Below are 18,885 nucleotides of genomic sequence, written 5' to 3'. Positions count from 1 at the left end.
ATAATGATTGAAAGATCAAAAGCACATCACTGAAACCGAGTAAGTGTTATTTCTTGTGGATAAACACTGTCATTTTGCATCTTCACATTACTGAGAGAGACATGATTTCCCCCTAGCAGTAATAGTTCCAGTATTGGCCACAAGGTGGCACAATATATTATTCAAAGATACTGCCTCCAAGCCACCAGGTGGCGCTGTACGTGACGCGCCCCGCTAACGCTGTTCGTGTTTATGGTTCTAGGAAGATGGCGGAGTCAGAGGAGCCCAAACCAACTTGTACTTTTCTTTTTAAAAAATCCACAAAGAAATTCTCTGGACGAAAACGAAAAGCGAGTGACAGCGACAATGGTAACTATGGTCTCAAAAGCGACTGTTTTAATTTCACCTGCCGTCGACGCTACTATGGCGAAACTCCTCAAACAGCGTCCACTTCAACGCCATGATCCCTGATATACAATTAGCATTACGTTTATAGCCAATGACTTTTGATATTGGGGAAGACTTTAGGGATGTGTGTGTGTGATTGATTGAATTGATTGAAAAGTTTATTAACATATTGCAGAATGGGTACAGTACAGTACAGCTCAATACATACAATTGTTAAGGGGATGCAGACCAGAGAAAGACTTTCGTCTTGTTTACATCAGGGTCCCCCATTTTCAATTCATCATAACATACATGACATACAGATAGACAGTACTGCTGTGTGTGTGTGTGTGTGTGTGTGTGTGCGTGCGTGCGTGTGGCGTCTGCCTAGTGCCCACAGTGCAGCTGTCAGCTTCATTTGTTTTTCCTAGATGGCAACAGCGATGCAGATCAGAAGGCCGTGGTCAGAAAAGACAAAAGGGAAACTCGAATCAACCCGATGATTCAGACGGTAATAATGTGATTGTTGTTCATTTATCTGGAATTGAATAGCTTAATGTGTACACAGGCCTGGTACTTAAAAAATAATGTCTTCTCTCTTACAGTCAAAGAAAGTGGAGAAAGAGGCCGTGTCATCCAGTGAGAGTGACGAGGAAAAAGATCGGAAGAAAATCACAGTCGCCTACAAGTCCACACGGTCAGCAGTGAGTGCTGAGATTTCTAACGTCACGGTCACACTTTATACATCAAAACATTCTGTCTTCAAAACTATTAATGTTGTGTTGGGAATGTATGCTCCATCTCTTTCTGTCTGTTTGTCTCTCTATCAAACTGGTAAATTGTTTGCCAATGGGGGGGGGGATGATGGAACTGTCCTTTCTGTCCGTCGTCTCAATAGAAACCAGAGGGTCCTGAGGACATGGGGGCCACTGCTGTGTATGAGCTGGACACTGAGAGGGACAATGACGCCCAGGCTATCTTTGAGAGAAGTCAGAAGATCCAGGAGGTAAAGGAGAGAGGCTCCGTCTCATTTGAACATCACCAGAAGTCTGCTCTATGGGGAATGGACTACGGTTTAATTTATATTTGTAAAAGGAGCAAACCTCACTCATCATCTGATGAGTGGGTGGTGTGTTCAACCAGCCCAATCTCGCTTAAAATATGAAAACAATATACTAATTGACCACAGGGGAAAGGTACATATTGTACGTTATGTTTGTTACCATAAGTGATATATTGACAAAAATGTACAATGTGTTAAGATTTTAACGTTTTCAGAAAACGTTTGAGCTTCCCTGCTGGGGAGAGAACCCAGGGTGCTCGCATGAGAGACAAGTGCCTTTTACCTCAAGACTTCCGAGACACACTTTTCCGAAAACCTAACCTTAACCACACTGTTACCATAAACCCTTAAGCCTGTGCCGAGATTTATTTCATGTCATAAATAGATCAATACAGTCCGTATTAATTAATGTTGCATTTCTTTTTCAAATGTAGCAAAGAGTAAAGACCCTAACCCTATCAAAACGGCAGTCAAAGTCTATATTTTCAGCACTACGTTTGTTTACCAATGATTTTAAGTGTTATTGGCGAAATATGAGCTTATAATAATCTCTGTGCATTGTATCGGAAACCAGATGATTTAGACGCAATGACATTTTGCCGTCGTGAAATCGTTGTAGTCCTAACAAAGAGGAGACCTAGGGCTGTTTCATAAAACTCCACTACCCAGCTCACACCAGCCGCTGTCAAAGCTGCAGCCAGCTGACGTGGGGGAAAAAAACATTGACCTTATTTTCATGATTATATGTCATGGGTCGAACAAACCTGAACGTTATTGCCATGAAATACAACGTATATTGTTTCTGTACCTTTCTGTGAACGTCTACAAAAAAAACACGTTGCAATCTGGTGAAAATGGTGGAGCTATGGACATTATCCAAAAGTAACTGCACTTACAGTAGATTTCATTCACGGTTTTTGCTGCCCTGTAACCTGGTGGTACTAAATCCAGATTTAACTCTGCCATTGGAAAGAGGAGATTTGGCCAGATCCATATAAGTATGACTTGGCCATAATAAGGTCATTTATAGGCCTGATGTTCTTTATTCATATTTCAAATTGCATGTTGGCTGGATGGCAAAATTCAGTACTGTATCTACTATCTACAAAAACCCCTGTAAATCATTTGCAATTTTTCACATCTGGTCAATGTTAGCATGTTGTTATTCACTGTCGAAGATGAAAAAAAATTATAATTTATATTCTCCTTTGGTTCATTACAATTTACTCAAGCATAGTAACAGACACAATATTCCTGACACTGGGAATACATTCCCTGAGGTCCATAGATGTCCCTAGATACCGCAGTCAGTCATCAGTCTAACCTTGTAGAAGTGGAGCAATCTTCCATTTACTTGGGTATGTACTTTTAGGCAAATATTTTGAAAATATGGCTAGGGCTTAACTCAATCAGCGCCAAACCCGAGGATAGTCGGGTTATCTCGCCATGCGTTGAGCGCCAGGACCCCCGAAAACCCGAGTATAGTCAGGTTTTCATCGTTATTTCTTTTATTCGATATTTCCATTCATTACAGGCACACAGACTCGGGGTTAACATGGGGAATCATCCTGAGAATGCCAAAGTGCAATACCGGCCGCATCCACCCAGGTGGTGCGTCGATCAAATGTCTCCGGGCGCACTTTTCTTTGTCAGGCGGGCGGGTATCCCGATCGCACCGAGAAGCGTCAAATGCCTCCGATACATCTGTTGTGGTGGATTATGTTGGCGACACGATGGACACTGGTACTTGGACTCACGATCACATGTAATATTCTTTTTTGGGGTACCTCCCAGTGAAGGTAAGGATTAAATTATATCAATCCTGCTTTGATCCAACCATGATTTCACCTCGATTGCAACGTGTGTGTAACGTTACTCCACAACATATGCCGTTGGTGACGATCAAAGCATCAAAAAACTACCCCCCCCCTTTCATGCATTCATGATGAAACATAATACCTATTATTTGATTTGGAAATAGTAGCGTGTCCAGGTGAGAAACGGCAACGCTTTTAGTGAAATTCACGTTTTCCTGCATATCGTCGTTTTCTGGGATTAGACAGGATCACTCTAAAACTACTCATATTCACCACGATATAACACGCAAACGTATTGACGAAATTTATTCTTTTTCACATATTGAACGATTGATAGGTGATGTCAAATGGGCCATAGTATTGTATCCATAGCTATATAGCCCTGCAAACACAGCCACTTATTCCTATCTTTTAGAGTGTTGGCGTGGTAGGAACAAATATGCTCTAGGCCTCCGGCACTCAAAGAGTTAAGAGGTAACCATAACCATCGAACCCTAACTGCATATCTTAACCATCACAGGGTGGGTGATACATACTTTGTACATTATGTAGCTATTTTCCTGTGGTCAATTAGTACTTTATTTACATCTTCTGATGAGACCATGTTGGTTGAACCTAGTGTAGTCGCATATATCTAAGAGTAGTGCAGGTCTGCACTCATTTATGGGGTGTTCATGATTAATAAATCAGACTATTTATCTCCATAAATGATTGTGGACCTCCACTTATTCGTAAAATGATTCCTTGTTTCTTAACCGTAAATTAATCAATCTGGATATAGACCCACAGAAGTTGCATTATATTTGGCCTCACCTCCTGGTTTGACCTTTTTATTTTATTTTATATAGAAGGAACATTTTTCCCTGAGCCACATTTGCATGATGTTACATGGAAGGTATTTTGAACCAGGGGGTGGGACTATCACCTCTGCGGTCTATTCTGAGCCCAAAATATGGTCAGTCCGAACATGGAATGAACGTTCCTATCGGTGTTTGAGAATAAACTAGATCAGTTGGTTAGCAGAAGGAAAAAAGAAAACGGAAGATATTTGTAGTAGGTAAGGATGTGCACACACCCTTGAGCTGCCAGATTGCTAGCAGGGTTAATAGTTTCCTCGTTGTCGGATTAAATGTGTCTCCCCCTCACCCCCCCCTCACCAGGAGCTGACTGGTAAGGAGGATGATAAGATCTACAGAGGGATCAACAACTATCAAAAGTTCATCAAGCCAAAAGACACCACCATGGGCAACGCATCATCTGGCATGGTTAGGTGTGTGTTTGAAGCTCCTATATATATATATATAATATATTGTATAATCCTTACAGAAATTCTGCAAACTGTTAATTTGAATTATATTCACTTACGTAGACTTCCTCTTTTTTTTAACCCTAAAACAGGAAAGGACCAATCAGAGCCCCAGAGCACCTAAGAGCCACAGTCAGGTGGGACTACCAGCCAGATATCTGTAAGGACTACAAAGAGACTGGCTTCTGCGGGTTTGGAGGTGAGTGAGATTTTCTGTGCTTATGCTGGAGCTGCGGCCTTAGAAATAGTCTTCCTGGGTGGCGTAGCGGAGATTGCGCTCGTCACCAATGCAAGAGACTCCGGTATCGAATCCCAGTCTCAGCATTGCCTTTGACTTGGGCCGGCCGTCGTACTGGCTCATTTGGCAGAGTCAGCGGGAGGGAAGTCGATGGGTGGGGATTGGATGTTGTGGACAGCGACTCCTACAGGTCGGTTGGGTGACACCTGCACAGCAGAGACGGGAAGTATCGGGGGCAGAGTCTGTGCTGTCTGGTGAAAAGATGCGACAGGCTGCCTCCTCGTGTACCGGAGGGGACACGTGATGCAAGGCTTCTATCCTCACTACAACCGACCAGTGGGGGGCATAGTCTAGCAATGTTCAAGACAGGGGAGGGGAGAATTGGCAATACGAAATTGGGATGGGAGAAAAATAGAAAATGAGGAGAAAAAGTGGATAAAAAAAATTTAAATAAGTCTTCTGTCGACAATGTTTATTGACAGACACTGTACATCACCAAACCAAAGCTTTTGGATTAGATTAAAATGTAATGTCATTATACAGCACAAGTACAGTACAACAAAAAGAAGTGAGTGTAGTGCTAATCAGATGTATGTACATAGTTGTAGTATAATGTGTACAGTGATACAGGTGTAAAGAAAGTATGGTAGTAATCATACTGGTCAGCAGTGTAAGACTAGGATAAGTATAGATATAGTATCTACAGCATTTGTACATGTGTATAAGTAAGTATATAGAGGGGTTATATGCAGGTATATTCAGACAAATATGGATATCTATATATAAATATATGTGGTGAATATATGGGTAGACTATAGTTAAGATTATGATTTCACCTCCGTGCTCCTCTCTCCTCTTACCAGACAGCTGCAAGTTCCTCCACGACCGCTCCGACTACAAGCACGGCTGGCAGATCGAGAGGGAGCTGGAGGAGGGCCGATACGGGGCCAACGGTGAGTTCAGGGTTGAATTGTGCAAGTCTTTTCCCGCCCTCCACCCTCACGGTCGCAGCAGCCCTGAACAATTACGTGTGTTTGTGCAGATGAGGAGAACTACGAGGTGAGCAGCGACGAGGAGGACATGCCTTTCAAGTGCTTCATCTGCAGGGAATCCTTCAAGAATCCCATCGTCACAAAGTAAGGCTCTGTCGTCATCCCGTCACTCGGGGTTCCCATTCATCCTGGAAGACCAAGGAGACTATAAAAGAAGGAAGGGACATTGTGTAGCCCATGAACACACATTGGTGCTAAGTGTGGAAACTTTCAGTTTGGCCGACATTGAGTTGAATGGGATCGTCATCTCCTAATTTATTCATTTAAACAGATTATTACCTCGGATGTCAGAATCATCGGCAATGTGTTGCATTGTTAACTAGCTAGAAGCGGGTTTGTGACCGTAAGGTCACCGGTTCAATCCCCCGAACCGGCAGAAAAAATCTGGGCGGGGAAGTGAATGAATAAGTCTCCCATCCCTCAATACCAACTGCTGAAGTGCCATTGAGCAAGGCACTTAGCCCCCAACTGCTCCAGTGGAGTTGCTCAGTGGCCAACAGTGTCAGACTGCGGTTGTACTGGGCAGCTCCTAGTGGTCAACAGTGTCGGACTGTGGTTGTACTGGGCAGCTCCTAGTGGTCAACAGTGTCGGACTGTGGTTGTACTGGGCAGCTCCTAGTGGTCAACAGTGTCAGACTGTGGTTGTACTGGGCAGCTCCTAGTGGTCAACAGTGTCAGACTGCGGTTGTACTGGGCAGCTCCTAGTGGTCAACAGTGTCAGACTGCGGTTGTACTGGGCAGCTCCTAGTGGTCAACAGTGTCAGACTGCGGTTGTACTGGGCAGCTCCTAGTGGTCAACAGTGTCAGACTGGTTGAACTGGGCAGCTCCTAGTGGTCAACAGTGTCAGACTGCGGTTGTACTGGGCAGCTCCTAGTGGTCAACAGTGTCAGACTGTGGTTGTACTGGGCAGCTCCTAGTGGTCAACAGTGTCGGACTGTGGTTGTACTGGGCAGCTCCTAGTGGTCAACAGTGTCAGACTGGTTGAACTGGGCAGCTCCTAGTGGTCAACAGTGTCGGACTGTGGTTGTACTGGGCAGCTCCTAGGTCAACAGTGTCAGACTGGTTGAACTGGGCAGCTCCTAGTGGTCAACAGTGTCGGACTGTGGTTGTACTGGGTAGCTCTTAGTGGTCAACAGTGTCAGACTGTGGTTGTACTGGGCAGCTCCCAGGTGTGAATGGAACTGTGAAGCAGGGCGTTACTGAAAGAGAATTAAGTGCTCAGAACCTACCCTGGGTAAATAAAGGTTAAAAAACACTAGGCCTATCGGTAAATGATATGATCGTTTGTGAGGGAAAACTCCTGGAAAGTCAGAGTGTAGGAACCCCGTCTCCATTTACCATGCAGATCAGAGCGACCACTCCACCTCTTCTGTGCTAACCTGCTGTTTCCCAGGTGCAAACACTACTTCTGCGAGACCTGTGCCCTCCAGCACTACCGCAAGTCCAAGCGCTGCTACGTGTGTAACATCCAGACTAACGGCGTGTTCAACCCTGCTAAAGGTAAGCAGTATTTTAGGATCAGGTGAAAGTCGAGGGTAATAACTACTTGTAAATTGTGCGGTGATACACATTAGTACTACCTCATTTTAGTTTTCTATATAGTGGGGCAGCTTAGCTCCAAATTAACAGAATTGTACATTGTGATAAAAGCACCTAATTTTGTACACATGTAGCTTAATATATTTATTACTTATCTCATATCAGCCAGTGTGAAAAGACAGAGGCGAATGTTATTGTTCTAGTCCAAATAGAACCTGATATGCCATTTTAAATGTCTAAAAATGTACAGCCATAATGGCTATGAAATTTAGGGGGTGGTGGATCTAATAACATTGATGCCTGCCATGGCCAGTAGGGGGCGAATTTGCAGTGGTCCAATATCCAGATTTCTTCTAAATATATTAAGCTACATGTGGACCAAGTTTGAAGCTTTTATCACAAATTCTGCAAAATTCTTCAGCTAAGCTGCCCCACTAATAGTGTTTGGTCTTTTTACTCTTCTGCTGTATGAAGCACAATCTCAGGAGGCTCATACGGAACCAAGCATTTCACTGTAATGTACGTGACCTTATGTGACAAATAAAACAAAACTTGAAGGCAACTCCAAATGATTAATTCCAGCGAGTGCTCTTGTTGCACGTTCTCCTTCCTCCGTCAGAGCTGATGTCCAAGATTCAGAAGCAGCAGGCGCTGGCGGACCAGCCACCCTCAGAGGAAGAGGATTAGCTGTCTCTGGAAACCTGCTTCCACCCCTCCTTTTTCGTTTGTCACGTCTTATGTATCGTCAGTGTGAGCTCATTTGGAATAAAGTACTTTTTTTTACCCTTATTGCTTCATTCATTGGTACCATGAGATATTGAAGTGAAGATGTTTATTATTAAGTAAAATAGTCAACATTGACATTTGCAACACGTTCTCTCTGCCCATGTTCTCATAGCTACATGCAAACCACACGGAGCCTTCCGGATTCAAACACCATCGTAACATTCACTTTTATGTAACATTGCTCAAAGTAAAGTTGGGGAAGTACATAAACCTATGCTCTTAAGGAGTTCAAATTAAACAAGATGTTGGGTGTTTTAACTCCTGTGCAACAAAAAACAATGGCAGCTAAGCGTGGAACATAGCACATGGTGTAAACACAGGCAAGAGCTTCTAAGAGATGCGAACACATGCTGTCCATCAAGTCATCCCCCAGGATCGACTTCTGGAACTGTCCATCTGCCGTTGGAGCGCAGGCTAACTGGGTCGACCCTGGTTGGTGTAACGCCAGACCAGTGTGTTCCGTACGGTGGGGGCGCACCGAGCAGACGGGCCACGTCAAGTAACTGATCACACAAGAGGTAGAGAATCCCCCGTTCAATATTTAGCAGCTTTCCACAAAACTGTTTCACCACTCTTTAAAAAAGAAAAAACCACCCATTTCAAGAATTGGCATGTTCTTCCTGCGCCCCGGGACAGTTCAGTCAGTATTTGTGAGCATGCACCACTCGTCTAAAAAGGCACAGGAAGAACGTAATATTTGAATTGAATTATTAAAATGGGTGGTATTCCCCTTTTAAGACTAGATCTAGACCCACGACACTCGTCATTCTAACGCCTCCCAATGGTGAGGGACAGGAGAGTCCTGCTGGGCTCCGGGGGCCTGTGGTGAGGTCTGAGTGTGTCAGAGGAACAGGCCATCAGTGCAAGAGTTTGTGCATATCAATAGTAAGAGCAAAAGCTTGCAACAGACGCTAAGGAGAGGCAAGCTGGCAGCTGGCTCAGTCCGAGAGGAGCAACTCTTGTCGTTTTCTTTTTTACATCTTAATTATTTACAAGGGGGTCGTTACAAAAGACCACAGTCCCAAAGTCTTCTCATCAAAGCGGTTTCCGTCAAAACGGCTCGTCTCTTCGTCTGTTGCTCTGGTCGCTCCACTGTCAGAAGTCCCAGTCGTCCACATCCAGGTGGCTGAGGCCGGACTCCAGGCTGGCCAGCCCAGAGGTGGAGTCTTGGGGCTGGGTCTCGAAGCCGGTGATGGGGGACACGGGCCGGAACAGCTCCGGGAGAGCCTCCGACGGCCTGCGCTTTATCTGCCACAGAATAAACAACCGTTAACGGCTTGAAGGAATGTACACTGAGGAACGGTAGAACACAAAGCACTCAAGGGTAATGAGAACCTCTGTGGATTTATGTGTCTTATCACACACACCTGTTTCAAGAAGGAATGGCCTATGAGAGCGCTGGCAGATGGTCTGGAAGAGAAGAAAACTACAATTAGTGAACTGATCCATAACAAGTTGCAAAACGGCCTCATCAGAAAGTAAATAAAGTACTAATCCACCACAGGAAAAAGGGTACATAATGTACGTTATGTTATAGTAAGTAATATATGTCTTGTATATCGACAAAAGTCCAAAACAAACAGTGTGGCCGGGAGATGAACCAACAATGATTGAGGTCGTGGGCGAAGGCTCTCGCCCAGGGGCGTCATTTTGGTATGGTAAGGTATGGCACTCGCCATACCTTGGCAAAAAAATAATAATAATTGATTTAGAATTCGAATGTCAACATTATGAACGAAGCTTTGAACTATTCGGTACAGCCCTAGCATGTTTTGATAGTCAATTATCTCACTTTTACTAGGTGACTTTTACTGTGACTAACTGAAATATGCCCAAAAGAAAAGGAAAATGGACATAGGGAATTTTTTTTTATCAAATGGCAGCAGAGACAAGTGATACAGGGACACAGGTAAGGTCTGGCTTAGTGATTATAACAGTGCAGTTCAGCATTCAGTAACCCATACTTTTTGTGAATGTGTTTTTGATACTACATTCTGTTGAACACACCTCAAAACCATACCTAAGGAAAATTGGCTCAATTGCAAGAAAAGTAATAGACAGTTATGATATTACATTCTGCATAATTCGTATGCAAAATATTGTGGTTCCCTGCTTTAGTCTGTTGACACATTTCTATACTAAAAATGCTTGTGTAGTCCTGTCATACCTAAATGTCATAACTGAATTGTATAGAAACAACTCACCAAAAGTGACTATTGCACAACTGATTTGACAAAAAAAATCCACCAAGGGGCCTTCAACCCCCAACCCCCCCTCCTCGCCATACCTTGCCTTTTACTGAAATGACGCCACTGCTCTCGCCACTAGATTAATCCACCCACAAACCCTGATACGAACACAGCAATACTATGCCTATGGTTTGTTTTAACATTTAACAATTGTTAGGGTTTGACGGTTATGGTTAGTTTAAGGTAACAGTGCGGTTTAGGGCGAGGCTATCAGAAAAGTGTGTCTTAATCAGGAAGCGACGGGGGCGGCGTGTCCCTCCCACGCAGACCCTCGCCGCTGAGAGATCGCACTGTGCAGGTGAAAAGATGCGACGGCTGCCTTCTCGAGTACCGGAGGGGACACGTGATGCAAGGCTTCGTCCACATTGCAGCCGGCTTGTGGAAGGCATGGCCAACAGCGTTCGAGACAGGGGAGGGTAGAATTGGACAATATGAAATTGGGGAAGGGAGAAAAATTGAAAATGGGGAGAAAAAGTAGATAAAAAAAAATAAAAAAAGGTGTCTTGAGGTAAAGGCGTGTAAAAAGAGGTTTTTAAAAGATGAGGTAAAGGCACTTGCCTCCCATGCGAGCGCCACTGGTTTGTTCCCCAGTAGGGGAACTCAAACAGTTAAAAATAAATTTTAATATGCATTATATATACTTATTTGTAAGTACATATAGTCGATTAGTACTTTATTTACATATTTTAAGAGATCGGGCTGCAAGTTAATATCCACTTCGTCCATCACAACAACGAAAAGAGAAAAGGCCTTTTGCCTCTTTTCGGGGTCTCTCTGCAGACACAGCTCCACGAAGGCGTGGAAGTGAGGGGAGAAGGTCCGGCTGTAGGGGTGCCCCGCCGAGGAGGAGGGCTCTCCGTTAGAGTGGCGGGCCCCTCCGGCCCCGGGGCCCTCGCAGATCCCAGAGTCGGCTCCGGAGCGGGACGGCTTCAGCGACAGCTCCTCCGGGGGGATGGTGGTGGTGTCCAGCAAACACGGCACGGTCCCGTTCAGCTTCTCCAGCAGCATCTGGAGGACAGGGGGAGGGAGGTGTTTAATGTTCATGTAAACAAACCATGAGCGGAACGCGAGCGATGATAAATGGTAAATGGTGCATTTATATACCACTTTTATCCAAAGAGATTGACCATTTTGTTCCTCACATTCATTCACTCACACCGGCGGAGGCAACCTGCTCATCGAGAGCAATTAGGGGTTAAGTGTCTTGCTCAAGGACACTTCCACACACTGAGCGAGAATCCGGGAACCTTCGGATTACCAGACGACCGCTCTACCTCCTGAGCCACTGTCGCCCTGATGACGAGCCGGCAGCGTCACAAGGTGAAGAGGCGAGATATTTAGTGTTCCCCCGTCTTCGTCGATTAGTTGATTAAATCGGTCGGTTTGACCTATCAGACCTCGCCCTCTTTTCTTGATCCTCCAGTCACAGCTGTTACTTTTGTCGTTTAAAATCAATGACTAGTCAACAAAAATACTGACTATTAACCCATTCTGCGCCAATAACGGGTTAAGGCGGGTTTCTCCGCCATGCGTTGTCTGCCAATAACTCCGTAAGGCGTTTTTGAGATCAATATTTCATATTTTTGTCATGGTATTCATATTTCACTCACGGAGTCTTGGGTGATGCTGTCTGGGCCATCACAACTCTGCAACGCTTCAATACCGCCACCTCGTGGCCGATCGACGAGTTGCCAAACCGGAAGTGGCCGGACGTGCTTGGTCCGTCCCCTATTTTCGTCCGGCCACTCGCTTATCGTCCCGGGGCTCAATACAGACACCGTGTATATTGATCTTTGCCATAACTCAATAATCAACATGATTTGGCCGTGTATTAGTAATATACAACCCGGAAATGGATCGCATCGATCAACATCCCATAATAGCGATCTTTTTGCTCCACTCTCATCACCCAACGCTACGAGGAGACTGGGGTGAGTTTCAGCGTTTTTCTTTACCATTTTCGATACAAACTGCTCTGATCAATATATCACCCATACTACATGAATCATTTAACGTCGGTCATTGAATTATAAACGACCCCCCCCCCCCCCCCCTCCCCCTCCGTTCACCCGCAGATGACCAGTCATGACGTTTAGGACCATGTACAGTTGACATTTTTAATATTCATTCATTCAATCTTTATTTATACTCGATAATACACTGAGTAATTAAACTCATTTACAGTGCCGTCGAGATGTTACATACACAAGTGTCACAGTGTGTTCATAAATATAAAGACATCAGACAATCAGAATAATTGAGAGCACATTTTAAAATACATTAAAAAAAAAAAATAAAACATCTTTTAAAAAGAATAAAATAGCTCAAAATTAAAACAGAGGTAATAATTTAAAAACAATTACATATTGTGGTGACCTGATTGGTCATTAAGGTTCTAAACCGACCCATAGACACTAGAGTGTCTAGTTTCAGTGTTTCCTGCAGGGTATTCCATGATGTAGGGGCAAAAAAGCCAAAAGCAGATCTACCAAGTTCAGTACAAACTCTAGGCACTCTAAGTGTAAGCCAAAAACTGGATCGTGTAGGACAGGGTCCAGTGGTCCATTCCAATAAAGAACTAATATAATTTGGACAATCTCTAATTATGGCTTTATAGATAAAAAGATTGCAATGCAACTTACGTCTCTCTGCCAGAGAGGCCCACCGACCTTATTATATAGGATACAATGGTGAGTACCATAACTATCACCGGTGATAAATCTAATGGCTGAATGATAAACAGAGTCTAAGGGCTTAAGAGTGGAAGCCGCTGCATGTCTATAAATCACATCTCCGTAATCCAAAACAGATAGGAATACTGCTTCAACAACTCTCTTTCTACTAATCATAGGGAAGTTGGCTCTATTTCTATACAAAAAGCCAATCTTTTTCCGTAATTTACTGGCGAGAACGCCCACATGATATTTAAATGTAAGTCCTTCATCAATCCAAATACCAAGGTATTTGTATTCTGAAACTCTCTCGATATAAGAACTGTTCAGAGTCGATATATGCAAGTCACTATAAACAATATTTTTGGCTTTGGAAAACAACATGAATTTAGTTTTACTGGCATTAAGCACCAATTTTAGACTAATAAGTGCATCTTGCAGGGCGTCAAAGGAGAGTTGTAAATATTTAGTGGCCAGTTGCACAGAATCAGCAGTACAATAGAGAACTGTGTCATCCGCGTAAAGGTGGCTTTGACAGCTGCTCAGAGATTAGACAATATTATTAATATAAATGGTAAATAAGACCGGGCCGAGGATTGATCCCTGTGGAACACCTTTTGTGATGGGTAGAAGCTCTGATTGGGCATTTCCCATTTTCACACACTGAAATCTTTCTGTTAAATAGTTTTGAAACCAACTGCAAGCACCTGTATCAAAGCCAACACTCTGCAATCTTTGTAAGATGAGAAGGTGGTCAACAGTATCAAACGCTTTAGACAAATCTACAAACAGGGCAGCACAATGCTTTCCTTTGTCAAGGGCTGATACAATGTCATTTATAACTACAGTAGCCGCCGAGATTGTACTGTGTTTTTCTCTAAAACCAGATTGGTGTGGGTTTAATATAGAGTGTTTTGTGATGAATGTTTTAAGTTGGTTGTTTACCAATGACTCCAGGATTTTTGCTAGACAGGATAACTTGGAGATTGGTCTGTAATTATTTAGGTCACTTTTATCCCCCCCTTTATGCAAGGGGGTCACATGGGCTGTTTTCCAGGCAACAGGAACCACACCTGTTAGTAGTGAAAGATTAAATATGTGTGTTATTGGCTTTGAAACCAATGGTGCAGCTAGTTTGAGGAAAAAAGGATCCAACCCATCCTCTCCAGTTGATTTCCTGGTATCAATGGCTTGAAGTGCCTCAAGAACCGAGTTTACAGACAAGGGTTGTAAATGAAACTGAAAATCATGTCTTATCTGCACAGGGAATGTACAGGGCTCCTGATCCTGTCCACCTGGTGGCCCTACATGGCTATTCTCAAATAGATGACCAGCTTCAATAAAATTTTGGTTTATGGCTAAACAGACCTCTTTTTGTTCCGAGATCAAGGATTCACCCTTTCTAATCTCTGTAGGGAGGGAAATTGTGGTTCTGGTCTTATTTAAATTCATTAATATAACGTTGATCTGTATCAAACTGCATTTGATCATCTATTCTAATATATGCATTTATGCCTATATCTCACGTTCTATGAAATACAGCAGAAAACGATAAAAACATTTATACTCTAGACGGTATTTTAGTATGAATGTGTGAATGAAAAAGTAAAACGTTCCTACATCCTGAACGATAGATAATTGATGTTGAATGGGCCATAGTAATGTCAATTTAGCAATACAATTTAAAAAGTTATAGCCCTGCAAAGAAGGTGAACATCTCCATAGACAAATAGCGCTGGCAGAGGATGGTTTAGGATGGATATAAGCCCGGCAGAGAATGGGTTAAAAGGATTAATAGGCGGCCGCCGATTTTTGGCAACATTTTAGATTTCTTATATCTTGACAGTGCTCCAAAAAATAAAGACGTTTGACACTGAAATAAAAAAAGTTTCCGGTAAGGGGCAGGAGCTAAAACAACGGCATCCAATTAAATGAACGACCAAGTCAAACGATTGGAACGAGCGAGCTGTCTATCAAACCCCCTAGTGACACTTGCACTTGTTATGCACATAACAGTTCTGATTGGGAAGGGCGTTGTCGAATTCGGTTTAAGGATTTTAAAATATTTCTAAGTTTAACGGCCGCCTATTGCTCCTTAAGTGGATTAAGACTTAGTAGAGGACATTCCACATTTATTGTAACATATAATATAACTGAGATAGGGCATACCATTACATACCCTCATATGCACCTTGGTGTACAATCTTTTTCTCATTTTTATATTCAGATCTAATTGTATTGAATATATTTATGTCTTTCTAGTATTACCCTGCCCATACCTGTACCCCCCCTCCCCCCATGCTGCCATGATGCCCGAATTTCCTGAATTTCCGCAACAAAGGAAAACCTTATCTTATCCCTGGAGATACTAGATCTCTGCTCACCTGAGTAGCTGGCATGTCTTTGAAGGGCACGTGTCCGTTGGCCAACTCACAGGCTGTTATACCGAGACTGTAGATGTCTGACCGGGAGTCATATCCCTGTAGATTCTGACACACAAGACACAATTACCATTAATTGCTTAAAACTCAAGTAATGGTTCCATTTCTTTAACAGTGGAATAAACACATTTAAGTTATTTGGGGAAATACATACAGTAGGATCCCATGTAGGTGTGTGAAAAATAATAAACCTTGTAATAATCACGCTTCTGCACAGATGCACAGAATTCAATAATAAACATTTTCTGGATTTTAATGTGCGATTTCCGAAGTTTTAACCCAATTTTATTTTCGCTAGCACCACATGCTAGTTTTAAACCCTCCACAGTTATACAGTGTCGAAAACAAAATGATGGTCGTGACCGGAGGAAGCATCAGCATTGTTTCCATCCTGGGCTGTGAGCCAGGGCAGGACCTTAACACTGTACTGTTGCTGACGAAGGTGTGTTACCTGCTGTAGCACCTCTGGGCTGAGCCAGGGCAGGACCTTAACGCTGTACTGGGGGAAGTCATGGACCACCTTGGCCCGCTGGCCGTGACGGATGAGACTGAAGATGCTCCGCAGGCCTGACATGCACACCTGACCGTCTGCAGAGATCAACACGTGGCTGGCCTTCACACTCCTACACACGGACAGAGATCAGATCAACACGTGGCTGGCCTTCACACTCCTACACACGGACAGAGATCAGATCAACGCGTGGCTGGCCTTCACACTCCTACACACGGACAGAGATCAATTAGACCACTCAGTGTTTCCCACACAGTTACATTTGTGGCGGCGCCTAAAGTGAAATGTCTTGCGTTGCATGTACACAGTCTGCTTCGACTGTGTATATTGACCTAACACATACCCCGCCCTCCTTTCTTGATCCTCCAATCACAGCTGCTACTTTCCTCGGACAGCAGTGGTTTGCGATTGGAGGATCGAGAAAAGAGGGGTGGAGTTTGAGGTAGGTCAATTAGTTCTACCACCGCCACAAACCACCACAAGCCACCTTGTATTTGTGAGCACTTACCGGTGCACGTAGCCCATATGGTGGATGTATTCCAGAGCTTTGAGAATGCCCAGTAGAATGTATGCGATGGACAGCTCACCCATCCCATCGTTGAAGTGAGTGCTGATGAGGTCTCTGGCGGAACCTGGCAGACAGGATCCAACACACAACATGGTGAGAGCGGCAGGGTCTCCCCTCAGGGTCATCGTTTTGGATAAACCATTATGCACTTTGCTACTAAGGAATCTACCGTACCTTGCATATATTACTGCCTAGTACCTACTATGCTAATTATGCGTATACTCAAGACTAACACTCAAGTTCAACACTGTTTGATGAACAATATAACTTACCCTTAGCTGCCAGAGTTGTACCCTTCCTGCTGACTTGTTTAAGTTTATTTTAATTTTTTTTTACCAGGGACAGTGCACATTAATCAACATATTCAGTTTCCACATCAATGTAAATGTGCCAGAATTAGCTAATGAGCTAGTTTTCATCTGTAGTCCACTCCCTGCCTAACATGCATGTCTTTATGGTGTGGGAGGAAACCTGAGTACCCAGAGGAAACCCACGCGAACACGGGGAGAACATGTAAACTCCACAGAAAGGCCCCCTGCTGGGGTTCAAACAGAACTTGTAAGTCGCTTTGGATAAAAGCATCAGCTAAATGTCTAAATGTTCATCTAAATACGTGACTGTGACTGCACTGTACACATTATCACAGTGTTTAGATAATGTTGACCTATCTAAAACCCTGCCCATCTTTCTTGATTCTCCAATCACAACGGTTGCTTCCCTCTTCCAATCCGTCATGATTGGAGGATCAAGAAAAGGGGGGCGGGGTTTGAGAAAATGTTCAAGGCCCGTACACAGAGCAAGTCGGTACACATATAGTACACAGGGTGGTCAGGTGACCCCTACTGACAGGCACTGGTAGCATTAGACACCGTCTATACCCGAGGTTGAACCAGCAACCCTTTGACCACTAGATGGCCACCCTAACAAACCTGCTATCCGAGCTGCGAGGACAGTTCTACAGTGCTTGGTCAGCCTTCACCATCTATAACCCGACTGTGGGTTATAAGGAGTTGTTATGTAGCAGACAGTGTTAGTGTCGGCCGGTCTGTTCCTCCTCACCATAAGCCATGAAGGGTGTGATGACCCACAGCTCGTTTTCAGCTATGAAGATGCTCTTATAGGGCAGAATACTGGGGTGGTGGAAGAGCTTAGAGACATGGAGCTCGCCCTGCAGGGGGGAGAGAGAGAGAGAGAGGTTAGACACATGGAGCTCACAGGGAAGAGAGAAAGAGAGGTTAGACACATGGAGCTCACAGGGAAGAGAGAGAGGTTAGACACATGGAGCTCACAGGGAAGAGAGAGAGAGAGAAAGAGAGGTTAGACACATGGAGCTCACAGGGAAGAGAGAGAGGTTAGACACATGGAGCTCACAGGGAAGAGAGAGAGAGAGAGAGAGAGGTTAGACACATGGAGCTCACAGGGAAGAGAGAGAGAGAGGTTAGACACATGGAGCTCACAGGGAAGAGAGAGAGAGAGAGAGAGGTTAGACACATGGAGCTCACAGGGAAGAGAGAGAGAGAGAGGTTAGACACATGGAGCTCACAGGGAAGAGAGAGAGAGAGAGAGAGGTTAGACACATGGAGCTCACAGGGAAGAGAGAGAGAGATTAGACACATGGAGCTCACAGGGAAGAGAGAGAGAGATTAGACACATGGAGCTCACAGGGAAGAGAGAGAGAGAGAGAGAGGTTAGACACATGGAGCTCACAGGGAAGAGAGAGAGAGAGAGAGGTTAGACACATGGAGCTCACAGGGAAGAGAGAGAGAGAGAGAGAGAGAGGTTAGACACATGGAGCTCACAGGGAAGAGAGAGAGAGAGAGAGAGAGGTTAGACACATGGAGCTCACAGGGAAGAGAGAGAGAGAGAGAGGTTAGACACATGGAGCTCACAGGGAAGAGAGAGAGAGAGAGGTTAGACACATGGAGCTCACAGGGAAGAGAGAGAGAGAGAGAGAGGTTAGACACATGGAGCTCACAGGGAAGAGAGAGAGAGATTAGACACATGGAGCTCACAGGGAAGAGAGAGAGAGATTAGACACATGGAGCTCACAGGGAAGAGAGAGAGAGAGAGAGAGGTTAGACACATGGAGCTCACAGGGAAGAGAGAGAGAGAGAGAGGTTAGACACATGGAGCTCACAGGGAAGAGAGAGAGAGAGAGAGAGAGAGGTTAGACACATGGAGCTCACAGGGAAGAGAGAGAGAGAGAGAGAGAGGTTAGACACATGGAGCTCACAGGGAAGAGAGAGAGAGAGAGAGAGAGGTTAGACACATGGAGC

At 44.2% G+C, this 18,885-nt stretch overlaps 2 protein-coding genes across 4 annotated transcripts in view; one reads left to right on the top strand and one right to left on the bottom strand.

Annotated features, from left to right (window-relative positions):
• Positions 1-235: 235 nt before the first annotated feature.
• On the top strand, positions 236-8,164 carry rnf113a (ring finger protein 113A). The gene is made up of 10 exons (XM_084328207.1): positions 236-348; positions 798-877; positions 972-1,070; positions 1,265-1,372; positions 4,407-4,516; positions 4,645-4,751; positions 5,654-5,743; positions 5,833-5,926; positions 7,237-7,343; positions 8,002-8,164. The coding sequence occupies exons 1-10, from the start codon at positions 246-248 to the stop codon at positions 8,067-8,069; spliced, it is 966 nt and encodes a 321-aa protein (XP_084184333.1). The 5' UTR covers positions 236-245; the 3' UTR covers positions 8,070-8,164.
• A 28-nt stretch (positions 8,165-8,192) lies between these two features.
• The window catches only part of strada (STE20 related adaptor alpha), a 30,052-nt gene continuing 19,359 nt past the window's right edge, over positions 8,193-18,885 (bottom strand). For all 3 annotated transcript variants that reach the window (XM_084328199.1, XM_084328200.1, XM_084328201.1), the window contains 7 exons: positions 17,669-17,777; positions 16,550-16,673; positions 15,982-16,153; positions 15,474-15,578; positions 11,175-11,425; positions 9,536-9,578; positions 8,193-9,416 (listed from right to left, as the gene is read on the bottom strand). In XM_084328199.1, coding sequence (XP_084184325.1) covers positions 9,264-9,416; positions 9,536-9,578; positions 11,175-11,425; positions 15,474-15,578; positions 15,982-16,153; positions 16,550-16,673; positions 17,669-17,777 — 957 coding nt within the window. In that variant the 3' untranslated portion in view covers positions 8,193-9,263. The remainder of the gene's footprint in view (positions 9,417-9,535; positions 9,579-11,174; positions 11,426-15,473; positions 15,579-15,981; positions 16,154-16,549; positions 16,674-17,668; positions 17,778-18,885) is intronic.

Source organism: Notolepis coatsorum (assembly GCF_963971535.1).
Source record: "Notolepis coatsorum genome assembly, chromosome: 14".
Taxonomy (NCBI): Eukaryota; Metazoa; Chordata; class Actinopteri; order Aulopiformes; family Paralepididae; genus Notolepis; species Notolepis coatsorum.
This window is presented reverse-complemented; position numbering and strand designations above follow the sequence as displayed.

Excerpts from the sequence above, each read along its gene's own strand:
- rnf113a (XM_084328207.1), top strand. The coding sequence starts at position 246 with ATGGCGGAGTCAGAGGAGCCCAAACCAACTTGTACTTTTCTTTTTAAA. Across the intron at positions 1,071-1,264 it reads ACAAGTCCACACGGTCAGCA|AAACCAGAGGGTCCTGAGGA; the intron begins GTGAGTGCTGAG and ends TCGTCTCAATAG. Across the intron at positions 5,927-7,236 it reads AAGAATCCCATCGTCACAAA|GTGCAAACACTACTTCTGCG; the intron begins GTAAGGCTCTGT and ends GCTGTTTCCCAG.